The sequence below is a fragment of the Mus pahari genome, unplaced genomic scaffold, assembly GCF_900095145.1.
Source record: "Mus pahari unplaced genomic scaffold, PAHARI_EIJ_v1.1 scaffold_8854_1, whole genome shotgun sequence".
NCBI classification, from domain to species: domain Eukaryota; kingdom Metazoa; phylum Chordata; class Mammalia; order Rodentia; family Muridae; genus Mus; species Mus pahari.
In genome coordinates this window covers 30,601-43,788 of record NW_018393796.1, presented here as the reverse complement: position 1 = coordinate 43,788, position 13,188 = coordinate 30,601, and the positions used below count along the sequence as shown (strand labels likewise).

The 13,188-nt window shown below is 42.3% G+C and overlaps 1 protein-coding gene across 1 annotated transcript; it reads left to right on the top strand.

The window, feature by feature from the left end:
* The first annotated feature begins 736 nt into the window (after window positions 1–736).
* On the top strand, window positions 737–1,737 carry LOC110315747 (olfactory receptor 2A12-like). The gene is given in 2 exon segments (XM_021189727.1): window positions 737–1,070; window positions 1,073–1,737. Coding segments are annotated over 2 exon segments (999 nt in total).
* Window positions 1,738–13,188: the final 11,451 nt, after the last annotated feature.

The window sequence follows — 13,188 nt, the reverse complement described above, 5'->3', positions numbered from 1 at the left end:
TACGTGTATGTGTATGTTTGTATGTGTGTGTCTGTGTGAGTGTGTGTGAGTGTGCTAGGACACTGACATGGGATTCTTTTTCAATCTCTCTCACTTTATTTATTGAGGCAGAGTCTCTTAGTTGAACCCAGTGCGCATTATTTTGGAGAGTGTTACTAGCCCACTTGCCCTCTTTCTCTGCCTTCCTACAAAAGGATCCAGAATGTGACAAAGCATGTGACGTGTTATATGTTATGAGTCATTTTCAGGGGTGATATGAGATGCTTTACAGGTGGTTGTGAGTTTCCATTACAGATAGGGTTGCTTGGAATTGAACTCAGGACTCTGGAAGAGCAGTCAGTGCTCTTAACCAGAGTCATCTCTCCAGCCCGAGATGGTTGAGATACTTATCATAATCCCAAGATATAACTGTCCTCAGCTTCATTTGATAGATGAAGAGACTGAGGCACTGGGAAGTTCAGTAGCTTGAGAAGAGTGCACAAGAACTGAACACTGAGCTTAGACCCATATCCCAGCCTTACTTTGTTCTTTAATAAAAACACTGATTTTTATTTTATATATATGGATTTTGCCTGCATGCATGTTAGTGCACCATGTATATCTGTGGCCTGTGGACATGAGAGCAGATACTCTGGAACTGGAGTTAAACACAGCTTTGAGCTGTCTGGTCACCTGGAACAACACCTTTGAGCCATCTCCTCAGCCTGGATCTTCCCTTTCTGGCTCTATCGCTAGCATGTATCAGGAAACATATAGAATAATGGATTCTCTTACAGCCTCCACCATGTGGATGTTTCCAAGACACAACCAAAGTTGGGTTTCTGAGTTCATCCTGCTTGGCTTCTCCAGTGACCCCATGACCAATAGCATCCTCTTCATTGTCTTCCTTCTAATCTACCTGAGCTCAGTCCTAGGCAACAGGCTCATCATCATGCTGGTCTGCCTGGACACACAGCTGCACACTCCCATGTACTTCTTCCTCTGTAACCTCTCCCTGTTGGATATGAGCTATGTCACCACCACCATGCCCCAGATGTTGGTGCATCTTCTTGCTCACTCTCAGACCATCTCCTTTGCTGGCTGCAGATGTATGTGTTTGGTGCTGTGGTTATAACTGAGTGCATGTTTTTTGTTGTCATGGTTTATGACCGGTATGTGGCCATTTGTTATCCACTGTGCTATACTGTCATCCTCAACTGGGGTCTCTGCATACAATTGGCAGCAGGGTCTTGGATCTGTGGTTTCTTTTCATCTTTATTGCACACTTTCTTCACTATGAGTCTGCCATATTGTGGGCCCAACAGGGTCAACCACTACTTGTGTGAAGGTCCTTCAGTGCGTAGCCTGGCTTGCATGGATACTCACCTCATTGAGATGGTGGATCTGGTTTTGAGTGTTTTTGTGGTTGTGATTCCAATTTCCCTCATTGTGGTCTCCTACATTCATATTACCAACACAATTCTCAAGATCAAGTCTACTCAGGGGTGCTGCAAAGCTTTCTCCACCTGTGCTTCCCACCTGACTATGGTTGCACTCTTCTATATTCCTGCCACTTACATCTACATGAGGCCCAACTCCAGCTACTCCCCTGAGCGAGACAAGCAGATCTCACTCTTTTACAATGCTTTTACATCCTTGCTCAACCCTGTGGTCTACAGTCTGAGAAACAAGGATATCAAGAAGGCATTTCTCAAAGTGATGGGTTATAGCAGGTGGGCTGGAGGACAAGGATGGTGAATTGTTAGTTTACTATTACATAAAATGTTCTCTGTTTAATACACAGACAATGCCTTTGTTTTATATGAGCAATATTGTGCATTTTATACAACATACAACTTAATAACAAAGGACAACATTCATGAAACAGAGAATACTGTGTTTAAGAGATGACTATACCAAAGTTCAACAGAAAACTGTTTTATTAGTGGTTCTAAATCCAAAGACTCCCTTGGGGCTCAATTTTGTTAGTGCTAGATTACAAGTCTCCTTGTGTATTCTGTCTAAGATCTATCCATCAATAACAGAAGGAAGGGAATAGTGGATAAAACCTGTAACACACAAGCTTCTCAGTAGTGATCAGGGTCTCTTCGCACACATTCTTCTGCCAAGGAGAGCATCATGGTCCGACCTGACAACAAGACGTTAGGATTTATTTAATTCCACAGAGAACCAATGAAAGTCACATGACAATGGTCTGGTGTGTGCACTTCCTATACAGAGAAGTGAGAAATTAGCAGGAGTTTTGCAGCCTGCTGTATTTCCCTATAGGCCAACTGCATACATGCAAGCCAGCAGGAAACGTGTTAGTGATATTGTAATAGACACAAGCCAGGAGGAAACATGTTAGTGATGTTGTAATAGACACAGTAGAGGCTGATGTGCTGTAGGCTAAGTAATGCAGCACAGGTTGTCATTATTAAAATTAAAGCAGTAGTGTGTGGAACAGGTAGGATACAGGCCAGAAACAAAACTTCCTGCCTTAATTCAATGTAATCTGTGGTCCAACATGACAACGTCTGCATTCTGTGGTCAAATGGAAGTTAAGCGAGCTGGATTTCATTGCAGAAGTTCCAATTTTTGCTGCAAGTGGCATGCAGCATCTGACAACATGTCAAATTCCTCTGTGATTCAGGGCCTGAACTGTTCTTTCCATAATGATGTCTCCCTTTTGATTTTCTATTTTAGCCATGTTTTGTTGAGGGACACTGAATATAATCCATTCATAGGATTTATTATTTATTGGTGGGTTTACAGATTTCATGGTGGCTTGGAATTTTCAATGTGCCTAAAAATAATCTTGAATTTGAGCTCTTTCAGTCTTCACCACCCAGTTACTGTGCCTTTGGGCTTATGACAAAAGACCTACTGATACTTCAGTTTCTTGACAATGCCTTTTGTATCATAATGGTCCCACTTTGGTAAAATCAAAAACATCCATTTTATCTATGACTCCTGGAATATATTTCAGAAGTCATTTCCTGATGCAAGGTTGTGAAAAATTATCCTATATTTTAAAAGTTTGATTTGCACTTTGACTCATTTTGTTGTAATTTTGTACACACTTTGTGGCAAGGGTCCAATTTCATCCTTTTCTACTTAGATATCCATGGTCTCATCATTGCCTGTTGAAAACAGCACTTGTATCAATGCATGATATTTACATCCTTGACTATTACTGATTGACAATACATTTCAGTGTTAATGTTGAGATGACTAACATTATGCTATCCTGTTATGACTTCATTTTGTGTTTGTTTACAGTTATCCATCCCATATCCCTCACTACAACCATCACATATTTCTTGCCCACACATATGAGATTCTCGTGTGCTTGATATAGTCAAGATGTATTGATGAAAATAATTGTCAAGATATGTCTAAAATGCCTGCTATTCTCTTCAGAAGCAAGGAATTCAAGGTTCCTCTGACCATCGTCTAACTCTGATCTATTTCAGTGGTTTTTTATTTTAAAAACTGTTATCTCTGAACTTGGGCACAAAGAGGTTCTTCAGGGGCTCAAGCCCACTCTTGGTCTGACCATGTATAAAAAGGTCTTACAACTTTTAATTGCTTAAACAACATGGTTGTCGATAATACTCTGGTGTGTGTCATTACAAGAACTGTAGTGTTATATTCAGTTTCCTAAATTCCATGTGAACATTTTGCTGATGCCATTCCTGCTTGGTTGCCATGCCTTTGAAACTGGAAATCAGGAGCACTTCAATACTCTTCTTTCAAGATTATTTTGCCTCTTCTGAAGTGCTTGCAATTTCCATTGACGTTTAGATTTGGCAATTTCAAAAAAGTGGGAACTAGGACCATGATAGAGGTATAAAGAATTTGTAGGGAAATTTAGGATGTGTTAGCATCTTAACAATAGCAATTCTAGTATTGAAGGAAGCAGAAGGCGTTACGTGACCACTTGTCATCATTGCCCAAAATGAGCTAAGTGTAATTTATCATACAAGGTACCAAAAGCTGGTACACAGAGATCTGCACCACAGCATGCCAGTGTGCACACAGAGTTATCTCTAACAGTCCATGTAAACACAGGAAGATTGCTTGAGAACATGGCCCAAGTTGTTTACTGCTGCTAAATGCCCTCCATAGTCTGAACTGATGGATTCTATGTGCAGTTCTCTAGAGTGGATTGAGGAGTGGCACAAACACATGCTGGTTATAGACCATTTTGTATGATGTGCCCACTGCATCTGAAAATGAATATCTTGAGAACTGTGTTGTGTGTCTTGGTTGTGACTGAAGACAGCCCTGAAGAGAAAGCCTTTCAGGGGACAGAACACAGTGCAGGACAATTTTTGTGTTCCTTGATATGGAGGGATAAAGGGCTAACAGGTAAGGGTTAATATTGACTACTGCACTCTGATCCATGTATTGGTTACATGGTCATGGATGTCTTCATAATGCAATTGGGAAAATGGAGTGAATGAGTATGGGACATGAGATGTAGACAGTCTTCTTAAAAGTCAATGGATGAGAGTTCATAGTCTCAGTGGTTAATCTACTACAGTTATTGCGCTAACCTAACATGTGAAACTGCCCTCTTGGCTCTCTATGCCTATAGTTAAGTGCAGCTCCCAGACCAACTCAGAGAAGTTTTTGTGCACTGGTTGCTGTTTAACACAGAAAATTTACTAGTCGATGTGTAGAGATGTGACTCTGGAGGACTCAGTCACAACTGATAGATTTTTCTCACCTTCTGCCAAAAGCTGAGTGACCATTTTAGAGAAAGACTGTAATAGCCAGAGGCTGCAGAAGACTAAGGCAAAGCAATGCATTTTGGATACTACAGGACTCTGTACTCATATCTCACAGCAGCTGTGGTTGCCTGCACAAGACTTAGTCCAGAGTCCACTGTGGTCTCTTGATTCACTATGCTTAAAGGATCTGCTCTAGACAATTGATAGGTTATAGGGGAAAAGAGTCATATTTCTTCAGTGGAGTGACCCCTGGCACATTGTCAAGTTCCAATGTATGGGTCTACAGCTGTGTTAGATGACCAGCACAAATAAAACCAAATGGAGATTTATAAAGACCAAAAAGCTGGGAGGTAGATGGGGGTGAGCACAGGTGAACTTAGGGAAAAGAAATAGATCCAGCTACCTTGCAATGTGCATGGTATACTCAAGAAAGATGATAGGCAATACCAAAAAAGGAAAATAATATGAACATCTTCTCTCATACAGAAATGTTCTTTAACAGAACAGGGATTGAATAGTCCAGGGGATGGGATGACATTCTCTGTAGATACCTGCCAGCCTCCTTGCCCTGCCCCCATCCTCTCAAGGTTGGGCATGACCATCTTCACTGTTGACTTGACTGCATTTAGAATCACTGGAGAAAAACATCTCTGGGGCAGTTTATGAGACTCTTCCTGAAATGGTTAACTGATGAGAGGTGACCCATTCTGATTGTGGGTGTCACCATCTGTTTCAGAGAGATAAAAGGCTGTGATGGCAGAGTGGACCCATGGCAACTAGACCCAGGATGCTAAGAGCTGACATCTCAAACCCCAATCAGATAACAATGAGTATACACTAAGAATGGTGATGGACTTGGGAACTTCAGTGCATGCACCTAGTGATACAGTTTTTCCATCAAAGCAACATCTCCTAGAACTATGCAGCATTAATAACTGGGGGCAAAGCATTCAAATGCTTAGGACTGTGGCAACATCTCATTTAAATCATCACAGCATCCAGGCCTAGGGTTCTAGACAGTATGAAAAGAAGAATGTGTACTGAAACTGGAATTTGTCTGTCTGCTTCCTGGCTGGGGATGCAACATTACCAAGTGACACAGCCTCCTATTGCATGACTTCTCTGTCATCGTTACTATGCCCTTGTCTTAGACACATTTTGTGCTATAAAGAGACAGTATGAGCAAGGCAATTTATAGTAAAATGCTTTTTAATGGGCTTGCAATTTCAGAGTGTGGGCCCATGACCATCATAGCAAGAGGCTTGACCTCAGGTAGGCAAGCATGGTGCCTAAGCAGTAGCTGAGAGCTTCCATCTTATCCACAAGTATAAGTAGAGGGAAAGGGAGAAAACTGGGAATAAATTTGGCTTTTGAAATGTCACACCCACTGCTCTGCCTATTCATGGACACACTCCCTTTAACAACCTTACACCTAAACTTTGCCAAAGTATTTTACCAACTTGGGACCATGTATTCAAATATGTTTCAGAGAGACATTCCTGTTCAACCCCCACAATGCTCAACTATGACCCTCAAAAAATGTTCTCTGTCTTTCAGTGGTTTATGTCAACTATTCTAAACCAGCAATGAGGAATGTAACTAGCAACCTTCTCAATGGATTTGTGTACACCAAGTTCAGCTGACAGGGACAGAAGTGATCCATGAGCTCAGCAGCAGGATTTTCAAAATGGCTTCAAAGGTTGACTTGCCTTACTCTCCTTTGCGTCTATTCTTCTGGAGAGTTGGTTGTTAAACATACACCATCGTAACAACATCCTGTTCTATCCCAGAATGCAAATTAATGTCTGCAGAAATGGTATATTACAAACTGTGCAAGTCAGTTTCCTTACCTGGAAATGGAGGAAAACATTGCATCACACAGACTGCAGTAGATCTGAATTAGTCATTTTTCAGTAAACTAAAGAATTTTTTTATGGTTTTCATCATGATCCCACCCTATTAGACTGTCAAAACTGTGTGCCCTGTCCTGTTATACAAATACTCAAGGCTTTGAGAATCCAGACTCTAACTCTGACTGTTGATTCCCTAGTTGGGTAAATCTTAGCACACAGAAAGACTGATCTTTCTCCAGTGTCCCAGATAATGTGGTGGAAGAGGGAGCCTGGGTCTATGCATAGGCCTACAGATTTCAGGAAACACACAGAGGCTCTAGTTCTCCACCCTAGTCCACCATGCTGAGAAGTCATTTTCTTCTGAAGAGTTGCGTTTTCAGGGCTATAAAGACAATGGAGTATTATTCAGCTATTAAAAACAATGAATTTATGAAATTCTTAGATGAATGGACGGATCTGGAAGATATCATCCTAAGTGAGGTGACCCAATCACAAAAGAACACACATGATATGCACTCACTGATAAGTGGATATTAGGCCAGAAGCTCAGAATCCCTCTTAGAAGGGGGAACAAAATACCCATGGAAAGAGTTACAGAGACAAATTTTGGAGCAGAGTCTGAAGGAACAACCATCCACAGACTGCCCCACGTGGGGAACCATCCCATAAACAACTACTAATCCCAGACACTATAGCAGATGCCAAGAGGATCTTGCTGACAGGAGCCTGATACAGCTGTCTCATGAGGGGCTCTGCCAGTGCCTGGCAAATACAGAAGTGGATACTCACAATCATCCCTTGGATGGAGCACAAAGTCCTCTAGCACAAGGAGCTAGAGAAAGTACCCAAAGAGTTGAAGGTGTATGCAAACCCATAGAGGAACATCAATATGAACTGATAAGTACCCCCAGAGCTCCTTGGAACTAAACCACCAATCAAAGAAAACACATGGTGGATTTTGTGGATCTAGCTGCATATGTAGCAGAGGATTGCTTAATTGGTCATCAATTGGAGGATAGGACCTAGGTCGTGTGTAGGTTCTATGCCCCAGTACAGAGGAATGCCAGGACCAGGAATGGGAGTGGGTGGGTTGGGGAGCACAGGGAGGCGGAGGGGATAGGGGATTTTCAGAGGAAACTAGGAAATGAGATAACATTAGAAATGTAAATATAGAAAATATCTAATAAAACATATTTTAAAAAATAAAAGAATAGGGAGCTGGAGGTACTGACTTTGAAATCTTTTTTTGTGACCTGTAGGGGACCTAAATGATCAACCCAGCATCAGCAATTCTTCATCCTTGTCTCAGGACTAGTGTTTAGTGTTGTTGTCATCCTCTCATAATGGTATGAAGTAGAGACCCTAAGGTCTCTGCTAGGCCTGCTATGGGACCTGGTGAGAAAACACTTGTGAGCATCCTTAGTAAGCTGTGACTCAATGTGATGGCCCCAGGAGCCATTTCAGGACTAGAGTTTAGCATCTCTATAATCTATTCCTATTCCCCTACCCTCCCTTTCCAGATGCAAACTCACAAAATTTTTTGAAGATCTCGTCTTACCAAAAAGACCCAATTCCTATATGGTCCCTCAATGAGGCCTCATCAGCTGGGGGCTGATAACAAAGTTTCTGGTTGCTAGGGTTGGGGAAGCTACCAGCTTCTTCTCAAAACTCAAAATCTTTCCACAATATTCATGGGCATATCGAGATCATAATGAGACTCTAGAATCTAACTTGTCCTTTATTCCAACTCTTGAGATGACCCTATGAGAGGCGTAATCAACTCTAACCAGCCAAAGTCTTGGGTAGAGGATATTCATTAGCTTAAACTTATGTGATCAAGAACATAACAGACACTGGTTATTCAGCTTCAGCCCAAGAAGTCAGAGGCAAGGTTCTCTGTTGTTCCCACCCTGACTAACTGCATGACCTTTCCATGCCTTTCTGATCTGTTTGTTCACTAGTTATTTACCTGGGAAAACAGGGAGTCTTGGCTTTGCTTGACATTCTCTAAGTGCTTCTGCCATTTGAAGAACAAGAGTGGCCAATGTTTTAGTCTATACGTGACACTAGATTGGTTCTGTCCTCAGGCAAATCACTGCCTCTCCAAGAACCACAGGTCTTTTAAACCTCCACTCCCACTCCCAAGGGCTGATTGGTCTCTATGCAGGTGTGACTGCTTCTTCCAAGCTGCTGTGCAGGTCAGCATCATGAGTGAAAAGAGCTAGGGTCTGGGCCTTGGGTCAGGTGCTTAGCACTACAGGGGCCAGGGCGGGGACTGAGTGGCTTCTGGTTTGTATTGTTTGTGGTATAACTACACTCATCAGTGTCAATGTTCTGGTAGCAGCATACATCACCAAACAGGGTCCAAGCTTGTGTATTGCTCTAGTCTTTCACCAAATGGTTCTGTGGAGTAGGGAGCCCCAGAACAGACTGCAGCCAAATGTGGTCAGATCCTCAGGATTTGAAGAGACTTGAACATTCATTAGTTTTACTATTTTGATTTTTTCAATGCTCTCTGTAGATATTGGATTTTTAAGACCTATTTTTCGTAATGTTTTTTAAAATGTTTTGACTTTTCTTTTAGTTTACCACCCTCCCAAGATAGGAGAAAAGAAATGCTAATAGGATACAGGGGAAAGTGGACATGCTTAGAAATTGTTTTGTGGAGCAAATCCCGTTTGCATTATTAGGTACTCAGTAGTTTATCAGAATCAGCAGCAGTAGCTTGATCCATTTGCAAACACTTTACAGGTATATCAATAGTCTAGGGTAGAAGTTTCTGGACAAGAGCATCTGTGGCATGACCTAGCAGGAACAGTAAGGCCTTAGCTGAATCTGCATGAGTCAGTAGGAGGAGCCAGCACCACTAGGGACTTCAGGAAAAGTTTTTGACTGTGCCTCAATACTAAGGAACTTTGTAAAGCCAGCTATGCCAGCCAGACCAGCCACTGTCACTGTCTGTTGAGTCCTATTTATCCTCTCTCTAAACAGCAGGTGTCTTTTATGGGTCTTGCCTCTCCACAAGTCTTATCTTAGCAGGCGGGTCTGTCTTAGCAAAAATGGATCTGTCATCTGTATCAGTTGAGATCGTTATGTCAATCAAGCTGAGTGTATCAAAGTGCCAAGAAGCTGCCAGAACACCACCAGAAGGATTTTGGTGTGTTTCTCTGTATGGAGTCACAACAAATGGACTTCAATAACAGATGTAAGGTGAACCAACTCGAGTGTTCTTAGTGCAGAATCTTTTATGTGTTTTTTTAGCGCAACAACTTTTTACCTTTGTCTGTTTCAGTGAAAAGCTCTTTCATGAGTCTGCCTTAATGAAACGTATTTCTACCTGTGTCTGATTTAGTGAAACATTTCTTCATGTATGTGCTTTAGCAAAACATCTTTTTACTTGTGCCCACTTCAGAAAAGCACTCTTTGATATATTTGCCCAGCAAAACATGAACTGACACAACTGACTTTCAAAACACCCTTAAATTTTCACTTAGCTATGAATCAAGCTGTAGGCCTTAAGTATATTGTTGAGCCAGGTGCTACGTATCTGAGCTGTACTCGTAGCCATACAATGTTGATCCCAACACAATAATATTGCTTGTAGTTTTTATTAACTTTAAGTATTTACTGTGCTTCAGGACCAAATTCAAGGTATTTCTAAATCATATCAATTGCTCTAATGGCCTGTGATAAGCCAAGCAAGACCTCTGAGTCCAATCTTAACACTGGAACATTTAGGAAGCCAAGGCCCAGGCAAATGCCAGGGATGGACAGTCAAGGTCACTGAGAGTTGGCCAGCTCTTATACTGTGAGAGCCAATGTTGCTCAGTAAGTCCCTCCCAGCCAAGGACAAGGGAACTTCTTGGAAAGCTGGGAGTTGTAGTTTTTTGAAAATAAGAAGCCACATAATTTTCATTCCCCTAAGGAAGTTTGTTTGACCCATGTAGGCAGGAGGTATGTGGGCAGCAAATAGGTCAGGAAGTATGTGTGCTCCTGATTGGGCCTGTTGGGAAATGCAATGAAATTATGGGTTTTGCATTTTAAAGCCCCTGCAAAATGTGACCGGGGCTCTTTCCTGGGCACACAGAGGTGAACCTCACCAGAGTCCTATTTACCTGGCCAGTATTTAATTAAAGCTTGCTTCAGTTTTGGATCAAAACTGTGGGACTGGTTATTCTCTCAGAATTATCCTTTGAAGTCCTCCAGTTAGATGGGCCATCCACTGCATCCTTCACTCCAGAACCTTCTAAAGGCCAGGCCACTCTGGGGTGGGCATCTTAGAATACTAACCCAAGACTCTGGAGCACACCCTCATTCCTTCTGACCACCCTGTGAAAGGGCAGGCTCAAGAAAGTTGGTAGCAAGCGATTCTTGGGGTGTGGGTGTGGGTGTGGGGTGGGAGAGACCTCCATTTGCTAAGTTTAATAGATGACCTTTTATCTTCCTGTGACATTTTTTTCTGCCTGGTTTCTGGTTCTACCATATCTTGACATGGGAACAGGGAGGATCTTATTATGTCTATGTACCCCCTGCACTCAATCCAGGGCAAAGGGAGATGACCCATGGTTCACTGGATATTTTTGGTTAATTGGAGTTGAGCCAGAGTCACCAGCTGTCATGAGAATCAATTGCTGGATGCCGATGTCAATCAGTCCAGCCAATGTGATTGCTCCTTGTTCCTTCAGCTGAGTCAGCTAACCTGATGCTTCTGGTGAATGCCCCACTGCCCAGCATTTGACTAGCCTTCCAGCCTTCCTGAGCCCTGAGAGTAATGGCGTACATTCACCTGGAAGTAGCTACAAAACAGAATACATAGTCCTTTGTACCACAAAGAGTTCAACTGCTAAGGCAAAGGGAGACTACTTGGCACAGGGGGAAAATGGCATACGAGGAAAGTAACCTAGATTTAGCAACAGGCAGATTCCTTAACTGAAACAGCTGTATAGTGTGATAGGGCAATTGGCCTGCTTTATGTAGAATAAACAGGTATTATATGTGGGATGAGGAGCAGTCAGGGGGTGGACCAGGAAGGGAACAATGACTGAACTGTAAAAAGATTTTTAAAAAGATATTGTATATCTTTTTAAGAAATTACTGTTTGTATGCAAACCATTCACAGTTATAATCTGACTGTATTAAAAATATTACAATGAAAGAAATAACTGGACTCCATTATCATCACCCCATTCCTTCTGTTATGGGCCGTCACAAGGACCTTGATCCTTCTCTTCCTGTCTGGGTACCAAAAATCTGATCATTGTTAGTTGCTAACATAAATAGGTATCCATGACAGAGTCAAGGATTTAACTCAGGATACAATTCAAGGGGGGAATGTAAGAGCCAGAGACACCCTGTAAGCCCTACCTGCCCAAGGACAATGTAATGTCCTGGGATGCTGGGAGTTGTAGTTCTTGGAAAGCAGCAAGCCACACTTTTGTGGGTTTTTTTTTCTCTTGAAACAAATGTGTTTGACCCCTGTGCACTGTATGTACCTGATCACATGTGGGTGGGAGTTATGGAGGCAGGAAATAAATCAAGATATCTACTTACCTTGATTGGACCTGATGGTAAATGAAATGAGCTGTGGGTTTCACATTTTTAACCCCCTACAAAACAAGACTATTCGGTTATATTCTACAAATGCAGAGGTGGTTCAGGCCAGAGTCCTTTTTACATGGCTAATATTTAATTAAAGCTTGCTTCAAACTTGTTTCTCACATATTAATCTCAGGATTAATAGTTCCAAGTGCTCAGCATAATCACACTCAATTCTCCCAGCAACCCCAGAGAGGAAGAGGTTACTGTTGGCAGTTTACAGAAGAGAGAGCCAAGGCAGGGCCACAGTGAGTTTAAATAAGAATGTTCTAGAACAAGATATATCTAGAAACTAACTTTAATTATGTTCTTAAGGGCTATAATTCCCTGGGTGAGATCCCTCACTCAGTCATTAGGGGACTGGCACTGCCAGTGAAGACTTGTCATGGAGGACTCTTAAATTCCCATGTGGCTGTCCTGGATCAGGTCCTAGGCACACAGTTGAGGAAGAAAGAAACGTGACACTAAACTTGGTATCACTGGGAGTCAGGGAGGGTCTGGGCAGTGATTGAGAATGTCAGGCCTTGACTCTTTCATCTCCTTTGCACTAAGCATCTCGTCTTCCCTAATTAGGTCCAAAATGAAGGTCGTCATTTCTCCATTTGCCTAATGTTTTCTCCTTCTCTGTCCCCCAAGAGTCTCTTCCAATGAGTGTGCTTGTTGAGAGCATTTAGGGAATCCCTGATGGGAACAAAAATGGCACGTTCCCAACTCTCCTGGGAAGGCTAAGAGAGAAGGCAGGATCATAAAGTCACAGCAGCTTGTGCCACAGGGAAAAGGATGACAAGTCTGAGACTCAGTTTGTAGTGCATGTTCACCACCCTCAGAAGACAAGACCAGCCTGCTTGGCGACTCAGCTGGCTGAACTGTGAGAAACCTTGGATATGTTCTGTGTTCTTGGGTACCGACGATACCACATCTTTGGATTCAGTTGTTTAGGGGTTTTCCTGGTTAGTCTCTTCCACAACAGCAAGAAGCAGTCATTCAGTGACACCTAGTTGGACCCATGAGTGGTAAGTTGG